Source organism: Pristiophorus japonicus, chromosome 2 (assembly GCF_044704955.1).
Source record: "Pristiophorus japonicus isolate sPriJap1 chromosome 2, sPriJap1.hap1, whole genome shotgun sequence".
NCBI classification, from domain to species: domain Eukaryota; kingdom Metazoa; phylum Chordata; class Chondrichthyes; family Pristiophoridae; genus Pristiophorus; species Pristiophorus japonicus.
Genome location: NC_091978.1, coordinates 47913986 through 47935135, shown reverse-complemented (window position 1 = coordinate 47935135; position 21150 = coordinate 47913986). Strand labels below are relative to the sequence as shown.

At 45.6% G+C, this 21150-nt stretch overlaps 1 protein-coding gene across 5 annotated transcripts in view; it reads right to left on the bottom strand.

The window, feature by feature from the left end:
- Positions 1-21150, bottom strand: part of katnal2 (katanin p60 subunit A-like 2) — a 108191-nt gene that overhangs the window by 40538 nt on the left and 46503 nt on the right. For all 5 annotated transcript variants that reach the window (XR_011588518.1, XM_070866994.1, XM_070866970.1 and 2 more), the window contains exons 6-10: positions 18200-18289; positions 17988-18086; positions 2308-2385; positions 1760-1858; positions 1612-1675 (exon numbers count right to left, since the gene is read on the bottom strand). Coding sequence is in view for 4 of the 5 variants with exons in the window: in XM_070866994.1 (XP_070723095.1) it covers positions 1612-1675; positions 1760-1858; positions 2308-2385; positions 17988-18086; positions 18200-18289 (430 nt within the window). In the remaining variant the exon portion in view is untranslated. The remainder of the gene's footprint in view (positions 1-1611; positions 1676-1759; positions 1859-2307; positions 2386-17987; positions 18087-18199; positions 18290-21150) is intronic.

Here is a 21150-nt window from a genome sequence, read left to right as displayed (position 1 = left end):
AGCTCGAAGGCTGCTGCTGCTTCACACAGGTCGGAATATTCAATATTTTTTATTTGCTTTATTTATAATTTTTTATTCAGGGTGGCTCTTTATTTGTATATGTGAGACTGTTGAATGCTTGTAGAATGTAATTACTTCCCTTCCCCCCTCACCCTCCCCCTCGTTCCCTACGCCTGATTTGTAACCTACGCCTGATTTCTAAAGTGTAGGCAAGATTTTTCTGAGCGTACAAAAATCTACACTTACTCCATTCTAAGTTAGTTTGGAGTAAGTTTTTACTGCCTAAATTTGCAAAACAGGCGCAAGTTGCCGGACACGCCCCCTTTTGAAAAAAAAAATCTGTTCCAAAATGAAACTGTTCTAACTGACTAGAACTGGAGCAAACTAAATGCTGAGAATTGCAATTTCTAAGATAATCCATTCTAAACTAGTTGCTTCAAAAAAAATAGGAGCAACTCAGGCCAAAACTTGACCCCATAGAGACTGGGTGGTGCAATTGATTGGGAGCAGAGTTTAAATTCAGCCCAGATACATAGAATGAAAACCTCCTCCTTGAGTGGCAGGGGCCTGAAATGCCTGGACTTATTTTTATGTAATAAGATAGCCTCCGCTTCAGCACCTATTCCGAGTGAGTGCGATGCAGTTGCAGCATTGCTGACATTATGGGGCAGTCACCTAATTTGAATGAAAATCAAGTGACCAATGAGCCTTGCACAGAATTTGTTTACAAGGAACCAGGTCCCATTTGTGCTCATTATCTACTCCGAAGTGCAGTAACATGCATGATTAACTGAAAATTCTGACATTTGTTGTATATACTTCCCCTATAAGCTGGAATGTTTATATTGTGTATTTCTTTCAAGATATATAGCTAAGGAAGTCTAATAGCAATGAGATATCACAACAGCCTGACATAGGTTCATTTTTATTATTAAATCCTTTGATTACTCCCTAATCTTTATTATTGGTAATGATTTTTAATATCTAGCAGAATAGACAAACAGGACTTTGGTTTACCTACCACCTCGTTAGAGCTCTCTCCATGGCCAAGGCTGAGTAAAACCATTGTGTGGTGCTCAGGCATACAGACCATGAAGATCCTAGTTTGGACCTGGTCCTAGCTACTTATAGGAACACTACAATTAAAGTTAGTGCCCCCCCAAGGAACAAAATTCCTATCCAGTGACTGCTGCTGAAAAGTATGCAAGGGTGGACATAGGGTGAGGAGAGGATGTTCACCAAGGTGAAATCGTGTGATGGTACTGTGTAGGTTCACATGAAGAATGGTAACTTGGGTAAGATGTTGAAGAGCTGCAGTTATCTATAGAACTGTAGCACCGCATGAGTCATCACCTTCAGGAACGAAAAGGGAAAAAAAATGTTTTTTTCCCCTAAGTCTCATTTGTTGGAAGTATACTGCCTCCCAAAAATGCAGTTCTACCCACCACAATGGAGGTTGTCATTATTTGGCACAATATCAATTCCAGCCTCCTCCAAGGCACAGCATGATTCATAAATTTCTGGTCCAGAAGCAAGATGATCATCAATTGGACCAGCTAAAACTATTTCTGTCCATGTTAGTTCTCAAAGACATGCCGTCAAATTCCTTACCTGGTGGTCCATATAGTAACAGTCCTTTCCACGGGGACAGAATCCCAGTAAACAGCTGAGGATACTAGAGGTAAAAAATACAAGACTAAGCATCATATGTGTAACAGGCAAACATACAACAACATGCTTTTAATTTAAAATAACTTGCCTTAATAGGGTACACGACAGCCTCTTTAACTAGTCGTTTGGCTGGTTCCAGTCCAATTATGTCATCCCATCTCACATTTGGATTACGTAGATAAATATCCTTAAATAGACAAAATCAATCCAATTTTTTTTTAAAGTTCTCTAGAAATTGGACACATTATTTTAAATTACTCTCAAAAGGCTCTTTTTGCATAAAAATTTAAAATAGCACAAAAAATCCAGGCAATGCCCAACAGGTCAGTCACCATTGAAAAGAGAAAGTAAGGTTAGCATTTCAGGCGGACCCTTCATCAGATGAGCCAGTTGTGCATTTGTACCAATCTCTGGTCCAATTTCAGGTTTGCAGCATCATCTTTTCTATCTCTACTAAGTGACAGTTGTGTATTGTTCTTATAGTTTGCAATTACCTGTGCTGAAACAGGCCACAGATACTTGCCCAAAATGCAAAACCACAGTTAGATGTGGAAGATCTCCGCTCCATTGATCCACTAGCTAAGGCTGTTCAAATCTCGGCGATACAGATTTTGAAATTTATATTCCATGGCTTACCCTGCTAACAACAAGAGCAAGGTCTCTCATTTCACCATTCGCTCCTATGAAGGCACCCAGAGGTTTTATTAATCGTTCCTACCAAAATAAAATAAAGTTTCAAGACGAAGCACATGAGTACGATGTTTATACATTTTTTAAAAGGTAATGCTCAAAAATTTTAAATGAGACAAACAACACTCAATTAAAATAAACCCCCCCAGCGGAAAAAATGACAAATGCTGACATGTTCTTTAATTAATGAAAATATTTTAAAAAGCAAAAGGAAAGCATTTAAAAGAAAATGCTCAATATTGTTAGTCAATTCAATGAATGCCATCATTCCACAAAGATAACCATTGCTCATTACCTTAAACGAAAGATAATCCTGAATATACCTTGTACGCTCATCATTATACTTCTTGAATGATGTCATTTACCTCTAGCTACACTACCTGTCACTCCACATTTTGATAGTAAATGAATGATTAAGAATCTGATACTGAAAGCTCAAAATCACCCTTTAAAAATGGAATCCAGTCACAGTCACCTTTGCTCTCACAAAGACCAAACTAAGGGGTTCAAATAGCTCTCAGCTGAATTTCACTAGCAAGAGGTGAACAGCGAGGGCAGAATCACTGATCAAACTGCATGGCTGCTGAGTTCAAAATTTAAAACTATTTTTAAAATAAGATTTTTAAAATGTACAATGCAAGAGGTAATTATGGTACACGGTTGATTTAATATGCAAGCATAGAAGTTACATGGACCAAGACTGTTGAATGTTTCAATTCACACAGCATTTTTTCACATCAAACTTTACTGTCGACAAACACAGTTTGTTAATCACAATCAAAAACAGTGACAAGAAAAGATTGATATGGAGCTGTGGTTGGCCATATTAAACATTTGTAAAAGGTAATTTCTATACTGATTACATTCATAATAGAACTATAGGGCCCAAGTTTCCACACGATAAAAAACGGGCGCCCCTCCGAGCTGGGCGCCCGTTTTTCGCGCCTAAAACGGCGGCGGAAAAAAAACTCGCGATTCTGGAGAGCCCTGCAGCTCCTTGTCTGTTTGGCGCGGCGCCCAGGGGGGCGGAGCCTACACTCACGTCAATTTTGTAAGTGGGAGGGGGCGGGTACTATTTAAATTTTTTTTTTTCCTGCCGGCAACGCTGCGTGTGCGCGTTGGAGCGTTCGCGCAGTGTGAAGGAAACATTGGCACTCGGCCATTTTTGTAGTTCTTTGTAGCTGTTTAGTTTTTGAACATTTTTTAATAAAAGCACATTGCCATCAGCACTGAGAAGGCTGCAGGAAGCCTCAGAAAGTTGAGGCAGCCGTTTCCCGACGACCTCCTCCTTTTGCCGTCGGGAAATGGCTCCTCAATTTCTGAGGATTCCTGAAGCCTTCTGTCTCCTTCCCTCCCTCCCACCCGCCGTCTGGAACGGCTTCCTTCCCCTGCCCCCCCCGCTGCGTTCGGTCGGTCGGGCCCGCACTCCCCCCCCCTCCCCCCGCTTGCCCACCCGGAACGGCTCCCCCCCCCCTGCGTTCGGTCGCTTGCCCGCCGTCTGGAACGGCTCCCCCCCCCTGCGTTCGGTCGGTCGGTTCCCTCCCTCCCGCCGTCTGGAACAGCTTCCTTCCTCCCTCCCCCCCCCCCCCCCCCCTCCCCGTTCGGTCGGTCGGTTCCCTCCCTCCCGCCCGCCCGCCGGCCAGCCGTATGGAACGGCTTCCTTCCCCCCCCCCCGCGTTCGGGAACGGCTGCCTCAACTTGTGAGGCTTCCTGCAGCATTCTCCGTGGCTGAAGCACTTTCACACAGGTAGGAAGATGGTTGATTTAATCTTTTCTTTGCTTATAAATTTTTATTCAGGTTGGATTTATTTGTAGAAGTATAAATAAGGATTTATTGTAGAATTTAATGACTTCCCTTCCCCCCCCCCCCCACACCTCGTTCTGGACGCCTAATTTGTAACCTGCGCCTGATTTTTTAATGTGTAGAACAGGTTTTTTCAATTCTACAAAAATCTTCACTTGCTCCATTCTAAGTTAGTTTGGAGTACGTTTTCACTGTGGAAACTTTCAAATCAGGCGTCAGTGGCCAGACACGCCCCCTTTTGAAGAATAAATTCTGTTCCAAAGTACAACTATTCTACCTGACTAGAACTGCAGAAAAAAAAATGTGGAGAATTGCGATTTCTAAGATAGTCCATCCTCCACCAGTTGCTCCTAAAAATCAGACGCAAATCATGTGGAAACTTGGGCCCATACAGTGGTAAGAGGAAACAACAATCGATAACCTCCAACCCTAGAGTTTCCTGCTCATAGTTTTGGGTTATTTTATTGATCAATACACTCACACAATCTTACATCAAAGATATGTTGTCACACAAACTTAAAGCATCACCAGCTTAGAACTAAACTACAGAACCAGTAGGAGCCGGTTCAACCTTCGCCGTCTCTAGGCCAGGTCCACGACCACCCCAACCTCTGTCGTCGAGCTACAGTAGGCAGACGACGCCTGTGTCTGTGCACACACAGAGGCTAAACTCCAGGACATATTCGACGTATTTACTGAGGCGTACGAAAGCATGGGCCTTACGCTAAACATCAGCAAGACAAAGGTCCTCCCACCAGCCTGTACTCACCGCACAGCACTGCCCCCCAGTCATCAAGATCCACGGCTCGACCCTGGACATCGTGGACTACTTCCCACATCTCGGGAGCCTCCTATTAATAAGAGCAGGCATTGTCGACGAGATCCAATACCGCCTCCAGTGCGCCAGTGCAGCCTTCGGCCGCCTAAGGAAAAGAGTGTTTGAAGACCAGGATCGCAAAACTGTCACCAAGCTCATGGTCTACAGGGCTGTAGTAATACCTGCCCTCCTGTATGGCTCAGAAACATGGACCATGTACAGTAGACACCTCAAGTCGTTGGAGAAATACCACCAACGATGTCTCCGCAAGATCCTACAAATCCCCTGGGAGGACAGAGGCACCAACATCAGCGTCCTCGGCCAGGCCAGCATCGAAGCACTGACCACACTTGATCAGCTCCGCTGGGCAGGCCACATAGTTCGCATGCCAGACACGAGACTCCCAAAGCAAGTGCTCTACTCAGAACTCCTTCACGGCAAATAAGCCAAAGATGGGCAGTGGAAACGTTACAAGGACACCCTCAAAGCCTCCCTGATAAAGTGCAACATCCCCACTGACACCTGGGAGTCCCTGGCTAAAGACCGCCCTAAGTGGAGGAAGCACATCCAGGAGGGCACTGAGCACCTCGAGTCTCGTCGCCGTGAGCGTACAGAAATCAAGCGCAGGCAGCGGAAAGAGCGTGCGGCAAACCAGTCCCACCCACCCCTTCCCTCAAACACTATCTGCCCCACCTGTGACAGAGACTGTGGTTCTTGTAGTGGACTGTACAGCCACTTAAGAACTCATTTTAAGAGTGGAAGCAAGTCTTCCTTGATTCCGAGGGACTGCCTATGATAATGATGATGAGAAGGAGGAACAAAGGAAGCAGACGATTTGTAAAATCGAGATGATCTATATGATGGTTCAAGGACCAGCAACTTTGTTCTGCTGGACTTAAAAGTCCTGAAATGCAAGACACCTCCTACACAACCCTCAGTTGCAATACTTTAAGGGAATTGTAGGTTTTAGGGAAAACAAACTTTCTCAAGCGCCTTCCGAAAACCAAAAAGTACCACCTAGTGTAGTACTGAGCTTTATAGAGCAAAAGGTTCCATGTTCGATTCCCCAATCTGCACTCATTTACTGTTCTCAGCCAAAACAATTAGGGATGCTACAATTTGTTTCAGCATTCCGAGGTGATTCATCCTGGTTTCTTTGAAGTGTGATGGATGTACGTTGCACGCAAGACATTTGTAGAATAGTGTGATTTTGAGCAAAATCCAATGTCATAAATATTCATTGATTGACCAGATCACAAAAGAACATGGGAACTAAGAGCAGGAGTAGGCTATACAGCTCCTCAAGCCTGCTCCGCCATTCAATATCATGGCTGAAATTCGACCTCAACCTTCGACCCCGAGTGTAGAAAGGACAGGGGTGAAATTAGGAAAGCAAAAAGAGGGAATGAAAAAATACTGGCAAGTTGAATCAAAGAAAAACCAAAGATGTTTTACAATTACATAATGGGCAAGAGGATAACTAAGGAAAGAGTAGGACCTATTAGGGACCAAATTGGTGATCTATGTGTGGAGGTGAAGGATATGGGTAAGGTACTAAATGAATACTTTGCTGCTGTCGTCACAAAAGAGGGGGACGATGATGATGTTGCAGTCAAGGAGAGAGAGAGTGAAATATTGGATGGGATAAACATAGTAAGAGAGGAAGTTTTAAGGGGTTTAGCATCCTTGAAGGTAGATAAATCGCCAGGATCGGATGAAATATATTCGAGGCTACTAAATGAAGCTAGGGAGAAAACTGTGGAGGCTAGATCATCATTTTTTAATCCTACCTGGCTACAGGAGTTGTACCAGAGGCTTGGAGAACTGCTAATGTTGTACCATTGTTTAAAAAGAGGGGAAGGGATAAACCGAGCAATTATAGGCCAGTTAGTTTAACCTCAATGGTGGGCAAATTACTGGAAGCAATTCTGAGCGACAGTATAAACCTTCATTTAGAAATACACAGATTAATCAAGAAGTCAGCATGGATTTGTTAAGGGAAGGTCATGTCTGACTAACTTGATTGAGTTCTTTGAGGAGGTAACAAGGAGGGTCGATGAGGGCAATGCATTTGATGTAGTTTACATGTGTTATTTCTTGAGATGCTTTGATAATGACTCCATGAGGCAAAGTATTGTACTTGAATTGTAGTGACCTTAGTCCATTTAATATATCTCCAGAGTGAGGATACCACATGGTGGACTCCCTTTTGTACCTGGGTACCTGTGGTATACAGGTGACCCCTGGACCTCCACCAGTTGCACCCTCTGGTGGTGCCAGCATAGTGTATACAGTGTGAACCTTGTTGATGGTACCTGCGGAAAACAAGTCTCCATCTTATGCAACTATACAGTGACTACACAGAGAGTATATCTATGGTATACTTATATAACAACATGGATTTTAGCAAAGCTTTTAACAAGGTCCCACATGGTAGGCTGATCAAAAAAGTAAAAGCCCATGGGATCCAAGGAAGAGTGGCAAATTAGATCCAAAATTGGCTCAGTGGCAGGAAGCAAAGGGTAATGATTGAGGGGAGCTTTTGCGGTTGGAAGACTGTTTCCAGTGGGTTCCAGAGGGTTCAGTCGTCGGTCCCTTACTTTTTGTAGTATATATCAATGATTTAGACTTAAATATTGGGGGTATGATTAAGAAGTTTGCAGATGATACAAAAATTGGCCTTGTGGTCGACAGTGGGGAGGAAAGCTCCAGACTGCAGGAAGATATCGATTAACTGGGCAGAAAAGTGGAAAATGGAATTTAATACAGAAAAATGTGAGGTAATTGCATTGACGGGTGGCAAAAACGCACGGTAATACATAATAAATGGAAGGATACTGAGATGTGTAGAGGATCAGAGGGACTTTGGAGTATATGTCCACAGATCCTTAAAGGTAGCAGGACAGGTCGATAAGGTAGTTAAAAAGGCATACGGAATGCTTTCTTTTATTAGCTGAGGCATGGAATACAAGAACAGGGAGTTTATGCTTAAACTGTATAAAACACTAGTTAGGCCACAGCTTGAGTACTGCGTGCAATTCTGGTCACCATATTACAGGAAGGATGTGATTGCACTAGAGAGCGTGTAGGGGAGATTTACGAGGATGTTGCCAGGACTCGAAAACTATAAGGAAAGATTGGATAGCTGCGGTTGTTTTCCTTGGAACAGAGGAGGTTGAGTGGGTATTTAATGGAGGTGTATAAAATTATGAGGGGCCTAGACAGAGTGTATTAGGAAGGACCTATTTCCCTTGGCAGAGGGGTCAACATACAGGGGGCATAGATTTAAAGTAGTTGGTAGAAGGATTAGAGGGCAGATGAGGAAACATTTCTTTACCCAGAGGGTGGTGGGAGTCTGGAACTCACTGCCTGAAAGGGTGGTAGAGGTAGAAACTCTCATCATATTTAAAAGGTACAGGTTGAACCTCTCTTATCCGGGACTCCCTTATCCGGCACCACCCCTCGTCCGGGACCATTCCCGGTCAGCTGGTGGCGCAAGTGCAGAACGCGACGGTCAAAATCAAACTCACCAATATAATCTTTCTTCTCCATGTCACCCTGCTGGAATTCCCGCAGCCACAGTCCTCGGGCTGGCTACTCCTCCCCACAACACTCCCTCCGGGGGTTCAGGCCGACTCTTCAAGGCAGGCTGGGGCCCGGCTGACTCTTCGGGGCACTGACTGGCTGATTGATTGGTTGGACCGACTGTCAGTCAATCAGCGCGCACACACATACTTACCCCAGCAATAGCACTTAAAGGCGCAGTCCTGCCAAACACTTGACCAGCCCTCATCCAGCAAAATTCCTCGTTCGGGACAGGCCAGGTCCCGAGGGTGCCGAATAAAGAAGGTTCAACCTGTACTTGGATGTGCATTTAAAGAGCCGTAACCTACAGGGCTACGATCCTAGAGCTGGAAGGTGGGATTAGGCTGAATAACTCTTTTTTGACTTTCACAGACACAATGGGCCGAATGGCCTCCTTCTGTGTCGTAATTTTCTATGATTCTATGAACTCCACTTTCCTGCCTATCCCCAAATCCCTTAATTCTTTTGGAGTCCAAAAATCTATTTATCTCAACCTTGAATATACTCAATGACCGAGCATCCACAGCACTTTGGGGAAGAGAATTTCAAAGATTCATAACCCTTTGAGTTATGTATTTAACCCCTTGTAACCTGCATGACACCTGTCCACCAGAGGGCCGACCTGTTGGTCCCAAGGGATACCAGCATCCCTTGGGAGCAGAGTATATAAGCGGACTTCACAGTGGAAAACACAAAAACCATGCCAAAAATTGCTGGTCACGAGAATGTGGGAAGGGAGGACCTTGAGACAATCACTATCACTGGGGGGGTAGTGCTGGACAGGCTAATGGGACTCAAGGTAGACAAGTCCCCTGGTCCTGATGAAATGCATCCCAGGGTACTAAAATAGATGGCGGAAGTTGTAGCAGATGCATTCGTTATAATCTACCAAAATTCTCTGGACTCTGGGGAGGTACCAGCGGATTGGAAAGCAGCTAATATAACGCCTCTGTTTAAAAAAAGGGGCAGACAAAAGGCAGGTAACTATAGGCCGGTTAGTTTAACATCTGTAGTGGGGAAAATGCTTGAAGCTATCATTAAGGAAGAAATAGCGGGACATCTAGATAGGAATAGTGCAATCAAGCAGACGCAACATGGATTCATGAAGGGAAAATCATGTTTTACTAATTTACTGGAATTCTTTGAGGATATAACGAGCATGGTGGATAGAGGTGTACCGATGGATGTGGTGTATTTAGATTTCCAAAAGGCATTCAATAAGGTGCCACACAAAAGGTTACTGCAGAAGATAAAGGTACGCGGAGTCAGAGGAAATGTATTAGCATGGATAGAGAATTGGCTGGCGAACAGAAAGCAGAGAGTCGGGATAAATGGGTCCTTTTCGGGTTGGAAATTGGTGGTTCACGGTGTGCCACAGGGATCGGTGCTGGGACCACAACTGTTTACAATATATATAGATGACCTGGAAAAGGGGACAGAGTGTAGTGCAACAAAATTTGCAGATGACACAAAGATTAATGGGAAAGCGGATTGTGTAGAGGACACAGAGAGGCTGCAAAGAGATTTAGATAGGTTAAGTGAATGGGCTAAGGTTTGGCAGAAGGAATACAATGTCGGAAAATGTGAGGTCATCCACCTTGGAAAAAAAAAACAGTAAAAGGGAATATGATTTGAATGAGGAGAAATTACAACATGCTGGGGTGCAGAGGGACCTGGAGGTCCTTGTGCATGAATCCCAAGAAGTTAGTTTGCAGGTGCAGCAGGTAATCAGGAAGGCGAATGGAATGTTGGCCTTCATTGTGAGAGGGATGGAGTACAAAAGCAGGGAGGTCCTGCTGCAATTGTACAGGGTATTGATGAGGCCGCACCTTACTTAAGGAAGGATATACTAGCTTTGGAGGGGGTACAGAGACGATTCACTAGGCTGATTCCGGAGATGAGGGGGTTATCTTATGATGATAGATTGAGTAGACTGGGTCTTTACTCCTTGGAGTTCAGAAGGATGAGGGGTGATCTTATAGAAACATTTAAAATAATGAAAGGGAGAGACAAGATAGAGGCAGAGAGGTTGTTTCCACTGGTCGGGGAGACTAGAACTAGGGGGCACAGCCTCAAAATACGGGGGAGCCAATTTAAAACCGAGTTGAGAAGGAATTTCTTCTCCCAGAGGGTTGTGAATCTGTGGAATTCTTTGCCCAGGGAAGCAGTTGAGGCTAGCTCATTGAATGTATTCAAATCACAGATAGATAGATTTTTAACCAATAAGGGAATTAAGGGTTATGGGGAGCGGGTGGGTAAGTGGAGCTGAGTCCACAGCCAGATCAGCCATGATCTTGTTGAGTGGCGGAGCAGGCTCGAGGGGCTAGATGGCCTACTCCTGTTCTTAATTCTTATGTTCTTATGCCACCCACGAGGTACCTGCACTCTGGAACCTTAAGAAGCTAAGGTCACACTTGCTCATTACACTCAGTACGCAGTCTGACCATTTATTATGAGTGTAACACTTTGAATGAAGAAATTCCTCCTCATCTCAGTCTTGGCCGGCTCCTTATCCTGAGACTTCGCACTTTAATTCCGGACTCTCCAACCAAGGGAAACTATCTCTCAGCATCTACCCTGTCAATCCAGAATCTTATCGGTTTCAATGAAATCACCTCTCATTCTTCTAAACTCCAGATAGTATAGGCCCAATCTACTCAATCTCTCCTCATAGGACAAACCTCTCATCCCAGGGATCAATCAAATGAACCTTTGTTGCACCGCCTCTAAGGCAAGTATGTCCTTCCTGAAATAAGGAGACCAAATTTGTGTACAGAACTCCAGGTGCGGTCTCACCAGAGCCCTGTACAATTTTGGCAAGATTTCCTTACTCTTGTACTCCAACCCCCCAGCAATAAAGGCCAACATGCCGTTTGACTTTCTAATTGCTTTCTGCATGCTAACTCACTGTGTTTCTTGTATTAGGGCACCAACATCTCTGAAAACTAATATTTAATAATTTTTCACCATTTAAAAAAAAGTCTGTTTTTCTATTCTTCCTACCAAAGTGAATAACCTCACATTTCCCACATTATACTCCATCTGCCACCTTATTGCCCATTCACTTAACCGGTCTATATCCCTTTGCAGGCTCTTTGTGTCCTCCTCACATCTTACTTTTCCACCAAGCTTTGTATCATCAGCAAACTTGGATACTTTGCACTTGGTCCCTTCATCCAAGTCATTAATTGTTGTGTATCTGTAAAGCATGCACTCCCATGTTCCGCCACCAGGGAGCGCATCCCCTGAAGTCCCAAGGGATCCCAGCATCCCTTGGGCGCACTGTATATAAGCCGGCCCCTAAGGCCAGTTACTCACTCTGGAGTGCCCTAATAAAGACTGAGGTCACTGTTACTTTAACCTCCCTGTGTGCAGTCTCATCTGTGTTAGGAACACAATAACTGGTGACGAGTATACGAATCCAACGCAAAGACGCAGCAAACTGTGGGCATCCTGGAGAAGTTCTCGGCGGGTGAGGACTGGGAAGCCTGTCGAACGGCTAGACCAGTACTTTGTAGCCAACGAGCTAGACGGAGAAGGCATCGCTGCAAAAAGGAGAGTGGTCCTCATCACGGTCAGCAAGGCACCGACCTACAGCCTCATGAAGAATCTTCTGGCTCCGGTGAAACCCACAGATAAGTCATATGAGGAGCTGTGTACACTCGTTCGGGAGCATCTTAAACCGAGGGAGAGCGTGCTGATGGTGAGGTATCGGTTCTACATGTGCCAGCGATCTGAAGGTCAGGAAGAGGTGAGCTATGTCGCCGAGCTAAGGTGACTTGCAGAACAATGTGAGTTTGATGGCTACCTGGAGCAAATGCTCAGAGACTTTTTTGTACTGGGCATTGGCCATGAGACCATCCTACGAAAACTTTTCACTGTAGAGACACCGACCCTCAGCAAGGCCATTGCGATAGCACAGGCGTTTATGTCCACCAGTGATAATACCAAACAAATCTCTCAGCACACAAGTGCTAGCAATGTTCATAAATTAACTGGAACTGTGTTTGCGAGCAGAAATGTACAGGGCAGAAACCACGAGTCTGCAACTACCAGCAGGCCTCAGGTGACCCAGCTGACTCAGAATCCGCAACAAAGGATGAATGCAAGGCAATTCACACCTTGTTGGCGTTGTGGAGGCTTCCATTCAGTCTATTCATGCCGCTTCAAAGGGTATGTTTGCAAGAGCTGTGGAACAATGGGGCATCTCCAACGAGCTTGCAGACGAGCTGCAAGCTCTGCAAAACCTGCTAACTACCACGTGGGAGAGGAAGATCGGTCCATGCTGGATCAAAGCAATTTCGAGCCTGAGAGAGAGGAGGCAGATGCTGAAGTACAAGGGGTGCACACATTTTCGATGAAATGTCCACCTATAATGCTAAATGTAAAATTGAATGGCTTACCCGTAGCCATGGAACTGGACACTGGCGCTAGCCAATCCATCATAAGTAAAAAGATGTTTGAGAGACTGTGGTGCAACAAGGCACTCAGATCAGCCCTGAGCCCCATCCACTCGAAACTGAATGTACACAAAAGAGCTTATCACTGTCCTGGGCAGCGCCATGGTCAAGGTCACCTACAAGGGCACGGTGCATGAACTGCCACTCTGGATTGTCCCGGGCAATGGCCCCACACTGCTTGGAAGGAGCTGGCTGGACAAAATCCGTTGGAACTGGGATGACATCAGAGCGCTATCACATGTCGATGAGGCCTCATGTACCCAGGTTCTAAACAAATTTCCTTCCCTTTTTGAGCCAGGCATTGGAAACTTTTCTGGTGCGAAGGTGCGGATCCACTTGCACTGAGGCACGACCCATCCACCACAAGGCGCGAGCGGTACCTCACATGATGAGGAAGAGAGTGGAAATCAAGCTGGACAAGCTGCAATGCGAGGGTATCATCTCCCTAATGGAATTCAGCGAGTGGGCCAGCCCAATTGTTCCAGTACTCAAAAGTGATGGCACGGTCAGGATTTGCGGCGATTATAAAGTAACTATTAATCGTTTCTCGCTTCAGGACCAATACCCGCTACCTAAGGCCGATGACCAATTTGCGACGCTGGCAGGAGGCAAGACGTTCACCAAGCTCGACCTGACTTAAGGTTACATGACGCAGGAGCTGGAGGAGTCTTCGAAGGGCCTCACCTGTATCAACACGCACAAGGGACTGTTCATCTACAACAGATGCCCGTTTGGAATTTGGTCGACTGCAGCAATCGTGCAGAGAAACATGGAGAGCCTACTCAAGTCGGTACCACGCATGGTGGTTTTTCAAGACGACATATTGGTCACGGGTCGGGACACCGTCGAGCACCTACAAAACCTGGAGGTCCTCCAGTGACTGGATCGCGTAGGGCTGCAGCTGAAGAGGTCGAAATGAGTCTTCATGGCAACAGAAGTGGAATTTTTGGGGAGAAAGATCGCAGCGGACGGCATTCGGCCCACAGACGCCAAGACAGAGGTGCTCAGGAATGCGCCCAGGCCACAGAACGTCACGGAGCTGCGGTCGTTCCTGGGACTCCTCAACTATTTTGGTAACTTCCTAACGGGGTTAAGCATCCTTTTAGAGCCCCTTCATGTGTTATTGCGCAAAGGTGAGAACTGGGTATGGGGAAAAAAAAACAAGTAATTGCTTTTGAGAAAGCCAGAAACATTTTATGCTCAAACAAGCTGCTTGTATTGTATAACCCGTGTAAAAGACGTGTGCCAGCATGTGACGTGTCGTCGTACGGAGTCGGGTGTGTATTACAACAAGCTAACGTTGTGGGGAAATTGCAACTTGTTGCCTATGCCTCCAGAAGCTTGTCTAAGGCCGAGAGGGCTTACTGCATGATTGAGAAAGAGGCATTAGTGTATGTGTTCGGGGTAAAGAAAATGCATCAGTACCTGTTTGGCCTCAAATTTGAGCTGGAAACCGATCACAAGCCCCTCATATCCCTGTTCGCTGAAAACAAGGGGATAAATACTGATGCCTCAGCCCGCATACAAAGGTGGGCACTCGCGCTATCAGCGTATAACTATACCATCCGCCACAGGCCAGGCACCGAGAACTGTGCGGATGCTCTCAGTCGGCTACCATTGCCCATCACGGGGGTGGAAATGGCGCAGCCAGCAAACTTGTTGATGGTGACGCAGCCCGCAGACTTGTTGATGGTCATGGAAGCGTTTGAAAATGATAAATCATCTGTCATGGCCCGCCAGATTAGGACTTGGACCAGCCATGATCCTCTGCTGTCCCTCGTAAAAAACTGTGTACTGCATGGGAGCTGGGCCAGCATCCCCGTTGAAATGAAGAGCTAATCAAGCCGTTCCAGCGGCGAAAGGACAAGCTGTCCATTCAGGCAGACTGCCTGTTGTGGGGTAACCGCGTAGTGCTACCCAAAAAGAGCAGGGGGACGTTCATCTTGGATCTCCACAGCACACACCTGGGTATAGTAATGATGAAAACGATAGCCAGATCCCATGTGTGGTGGCCCGCTATCGACTCTGACTTAAGAGTCCTGTTTACGGCAATGCAGCGTATGTGCTCAGTTGAGCAACGCGCCCAGAGAGGCACCACTAAGTTTGTGGTCCTGACCCTCCAGACCATGGCCGAGGATCCATGTCGACTAAGCGGGCCCGTTTCTCGGTAAAATGTTCCTGGTGGTGGTGGATGCTTTTTCAAAATGGATTGAATGTGAAATAATGTCGGGAAGCACCGCCACCGTCACCATTGAAAGCCTGAGGGCCATGTTTGCCACCCACGGCCTGCCTGAGATACTGGTCAGTGACAACGGGCCATGTTTCACCAGTGCCGAATTTAAAAAATTCATGACCCGCAATGGGATCAAACATGTCGCCTCGGCACTGTTTAAACCAGCCTCCAATGGGCAGGCAGAGCGTGCAGTACGAACAATCAAACAGAGCCTCACAGAAGGCTCACTCCAAACCCGCCTGTCCCGAGTACTGCTCAGCTACTGCTCGAGACCCCACTCACTCAAAAGGACACTTAAAACCAGACTCTCGCTGGTTCACCCCAACCTGCATAATCAGGTAGAGTGCAGGCGGCAGCAACAAAATGTAAACGATGGTCGCGCCACTGTGTCTGAATGACACTGTGTATGTACTAAACTATGGACATGGTCCCTAGTGGGTCACGGGCACGGTGATAGCTAAAGAAGAGAGTAGGATGTTTGTAGTCAAACTAGACAATGGACAAATTTGCAGAAAGCACCTTGATCAAACGAGGCTGCGGTTCACAGACTGCCCTGAACAACCCACAGCAGACACCACCTTTTTCGAGCCCACAACACACACCCAAAGGATCAATGACACCACCCCGGACCAGGAAATCAAACCCATCACGCCCAACAGCCCAGCAAGGCCAGGCTCACCCAGCAGCCCTGCAGGGCCAAATACACGCCAGCCCAGCGAGGGCACAGTCAACACATCAAAACAGGCATTTGTAGCAAGGCGGTCCACCAGAGAAAGAAAGGCTCCCGACCGCCTCATCTTGTAAATAGTTTTCACTTTGACTTTGTGGGGGGGAGCGGGAGTGATGTTTGTATCTGTAAAGCATGCACTCCCATGTTCCGCTACCAGGGAGCACATCTCCTGAAGTCCCAAAGGATCCCAGCATCCCTTGGGAGCACTGGAAATAAGCCGGCCCCTAAGGCCTGTTGCTCACTCTGGAGTATCTTAATAAAGACTGAGGTCACTGTTACTTTAACCTCCCTGTGTGCAGTCTCATCTGTGTTAGGAACACAATATTAATATAGATTCCTTACCCCCAACCCTATGTGCCCTTATCTTGTTTAACAACCTTCTATGTGGCACCTTATTGAATGCTTTTTGGAAATCTTTGCTACCTTCTAATCTGCTGGGAATTTTCCTGAAGCTAGGGAATTTTGGAAGGTCACAAACAATGCATCCACTATGTCTGCAGCAACCCCTTTCAGAACTCTAGGATGTAGGCCATCAGGTCCAGGAGATTTGTCGGTTTTTAGTCCCATTAGTTACTCAAGTACTTTTACTCTACTGATATTATTTACTTCAAGTTCCTTGCTCTCATTAGCCCCTTATTTTTGGTATACTTTTTGTGTCTCCTACTGTGAAGACAGATACAAAATATTTGTTTAAAGCTTCTGCCATTTCCTTGTTCCCCAATATAGTTTCTCCTGTCTCAGCCTCTAAGGCTACTCTCTTCCATTTCACATACAGGTAGACTGTCCGAAATCCGGAAACCTCGGGACTAAGGTCATTCCGGATTTTGGGTATTTCGGAACGTCCCGAATCCGGAAACGCCTGGGTCGAGGTAGGTAGGGGAGGTGGGGGGGCGGTGGCAGCGGAGCAGGGGCCGAGTAGGTCATCATCATCATAGGTAGTCCCTCGAAACGAGGATGACTTGCTTTCACGCCAAAAAGGGATGAGTTTACAGGTGTTTCAATGAAGGACCTAATATTCCAGGTCCTGAACTACATCTTGAAGAGTGGAAGATACCTGTATGTGGATTTTTAAAAAACGTGTGGTGGCCATTGCACACCAGCCACCACACGGGCTTGACAGAGCTCGGTCTTGTTCCAGTGGCAAGGATTAACCAAGACGACTGGAGACCAGCTCTGCTGCACACATATCGCAGTGTGGGCTGGCCCATGCTGACCCTGGGCCCTCGCTTCTTCTGGGACCCGAACCCACGCCTCTCCTGGGCCCCGATCACATCCCTCTATGAACTCTCGCCGCTCCTTCACCCTGACCTCACCGCTCCAGCTGTACTTGCCCGCACTCCAATCAGTGACCTGGATTTGGGCGATGTCAAATCCAGTCACCCTCTTCAGTCGTCACCCTCCTGCAGCAGCACGCGCTGCTCCCTGCAGTGGCATGCCAACACATGTTGCTCCCTCTAATGGCCCCGGCTTGCTGATGGTCTCGCAGGCTGGGACCGCGCCGATTTCCGGGCCAGGTTACCGCATGTTGCTCCCTCTAATGGCCCCGGCCTCCTGATGGTCTTGCAGGCCAGGACTGTGCCGATTTCTGTAGGTAGGTCGGGGGAGGGGGGAGGGGGGAGGGGGGGAGGTTGACCGCGGAGCAGAGAAGGGTAGGGAAAGGTCAGCGGCAGAATGGGGTGGGGGGGGGGGGGAGGGAGGTCACAACAGATTTTGAATTCTATTTTTATGGCATTCAGTGTCTCTGTATTGTACACTCTATTTAGTATCAACAAATGTGTGTGCCTTTGGGACTGACAATATTTCTGCATTGGTATTGGTACTCTCTCTGACATAGGTATAGCAACATCAAAAATTCTCCAATAATGTGGTCTGACGTTGCAGTTATTACGACACATTGTTGGATTCCAGATGGCATAATTTTCAAAAGATCGAATCAATAAAGGTCTCTAGGGGGTCATTCACATTCATAAATTAACACAACCTATATCCTGACTCACCGAAGGGTCTTGGTTGTAATTCAGGCTGTTTACTGCTATTTCATTTGATGAATCTTTAACAGCATCTTGAATCATGCCACGTAAGTCAATGATCTGGCCCTGAGTATAATTTTAAAAGAAAAAAAATTCAGAAAACTTGCTCAAGTATCATCATTATTTTGAACATCTCTCTTGGCATCCATGGACCCAAGGATGACTATTATAGTACCTACCCTTCTGGGATGGAGCCCATCTCCAACTTTAATAGTAGACACGCTCAAACCAAACTCTGAGGTTTCAGGAGGAGTAGACGGTCCATTATCCTGCATGGATCACCAATAATAATAAATAATAATAATAATAATAACAACAACATTTTATATTAAAGCAAAATACTGCGGGTGCTGGAATTTGAAATAAAAACAGAAAATACTGGAAATTTCGGCAGGTCAGGCAGCATCTGTGGAGAGAAAAACAGAGTGAGTCTTCGTCGACCCGAAACGGTAACTCTGTTTTTCTCTCCACAGATACTGCCTGACCCGCTGAGATTTCCAGCATTTTCTGTTTTTATAACATTTTCTATAAATGGATTAAACTGCTCAAGTCATTAATCAGTCCACTTCTCTACCAGGCTCCCAAATTGATGAAGATCCCAGTTTTAGACAGAATTCTTTCAAACTAAATATTAATGTGAAGAGAAAATAAAATCAGAAATATGATTGAATTCCTTCCATTGTATTGTCCTGTATCTTTACCGTCCCATTTTCCAAAGAAAGAAAAAAAATTAGTTTCAATCCCTCAGACATCTTCCACTTTGCACTACTAGCCCTCCCTTCTGACCCTCCTTCTCCAGGTTAACTCAATCTATTCAAATGTTGCATGTGAAAACTGAGGAAATAACATTTTGAAAAGATAAGGTTTATCAGTGATAAAAGAATACATTTTATTTAAACTTGTACGGCTAATTTCTTCCACTTTACATCTAGAAAATGCTTAGTTCTTGGACACAAATTACTGTGCCTCCCAACTTAAGTGTCATTTGCAAATTTGGATAGACAACTCTCTATTCCTTCATCCAAGTCATTAACATATATGGTGTAAAGCTGAGGCCCCCAGCGCAGATCCCTGGGGAACATCACGTCACAATCAGAGAAGACACCTTGCATCCTACCCCCACACATGCATCTTAAACACATTAGCCTATATCTGCCTGTCTCGTGATGATGCCATGCCATAATGGACTGACATCATTACACAATTACATTGTGTCTGAGCAATTGGCAGTTTGGCAAGTCCAACCTATGCATTTGCATCCTTCAGAACACAATTTGCTACTGGTCTCCCTACAACTTGCAGTGTAAATTTGAGAGAGCAGTTACCACGCAGGTAAATAAAGGCAGACTGTAGTGAATGTCATGCGACCAAATATCATGTTACAACCAAAGTTGGAAACCTTAGCTTGGGACAAGGGGCCTCAGAATTTCTTTGGTGAGTGTATGGAGGAAATTCTAAGTACAGGATCAGTGTGGAAGCGTATACAGACTAGCAGTTACATCATGGCTCACTATCAGACACAATGATATTTGGAAGGTGGCATCAAGAGAAATTTTGCTGTATAAAAATCATACTACAATGAGGGAAAGAATTTTAATAAAAACACTTACATTTCAATTAGTTTACTATGAAGAAGCATTACAATTCAGTTAACACCATGCACCTCTGTACCAAAGACAAACACATTCCTGCACTACCACCCAGTGGTTTTGTAATACAACTGCATGCGGACAGACAGGCTGGGGCCAATTTCGAACTTTTGCCCAAAATTAGCGCAAAGTGAGAGTAGTACCCACTGTGTCTAGGCAATTCTTACAGCAAAAGATCCAACCAATTTTCATGGTTGAGCCTCATTTCCATATCAGCAGTAAGCTGCATGCACATTTCGAGCATCTCACCAATTAGAGAGGGACAGCGTGGAGCCCAGCCTTTGCAGATACATACAAATAATGACAGACAGGTAAAGTCCCTCTGGCCCACCCAGCTGTCCCACACAATTGTGCCATGTGATCTCCTGGGAGAGGCTAAAAGACAAATAAAAACCCAGGCTAATTTGCAGGGGGGGGGGGGAGGGGGAGGGGGCGAGGGGGAAGAATCTGGGAAATTCCTCTCCAACCCATCTAGGCGATCAAAGCTAGTCCAGGAGACCACTCATTCAGCAAATCGGTGTCTAACGCACTCTACAGCAGTCTGTTCCTGAGGTCCACTATTCTCTGGGAAAAGAGCCACCTCCTAATATCTAATCTAGATCAGGCCTTGCACCCCTGGTTCTCCCTAACCTATTTAATCTATTCCCTTCATCATCTTATAAACCTCAATCAGATCACCCTTAAGTCTAAACTTCTCTAAAGGGTAGAGTCCCAACTCCTTTCACCCATTTTCATAACTAGGATAAGTGAAGGACAGAGAGAAATCCTGGGAGAGGGCTGTGGAGGGTCAAGGATCGAGAGAGTCAATTTGGTACTGAAAATTTCAAACAGGTCCAACAACTGACGTAGGATCCCGATTTTCAACGGGAATTAGGTTGTTGCCTGATTTGCTTCGATCTGCCAAAATTCCAATATTCACTGCTCACAATTTACAAAAATGAGAGGCAACTGGAAGAGAAACAGCAAATAACCATATCTTACAGCAGGCTGAGAAAAAAAATGGAAATCCTGGGAACTCGCTCAGCCAATATTGTAGGGGATGGAGACATGAGAGAGCCTGCACCCACAGTACATGGAATACACAGCACAGAACAATCCATTCAGGCCAATCAGTCCATGCCAGCGTTTATGCTCCACTTGAGCCTCCTCCCATCCTTCCACGTCTACCTCCTATCAGCATAAACATCTACTCCCTTCTCCCTCATATGCTTATCTAGCTTTGCATTTAATGTATTTATACTACACCCTGTGGTAGCAAGTTCCATATTCTCACCACTCTTTGGGTAAAGAAGTTTCTTACATTACAACAGTGACAACATTTCAAAAAGTACTTAATTGACTGTAAAGCGCTTTGGAATGTCAAGTGGTCATGAAAAGCGGCAGATAAATGCAAGTCTTTTTTTTCTTCTGAATTCCCCATTTGATTTCTTGGCGACTATCTTATGTTGATGGCCTCTAGTTTTGCTCTTTGCCACAAGTGG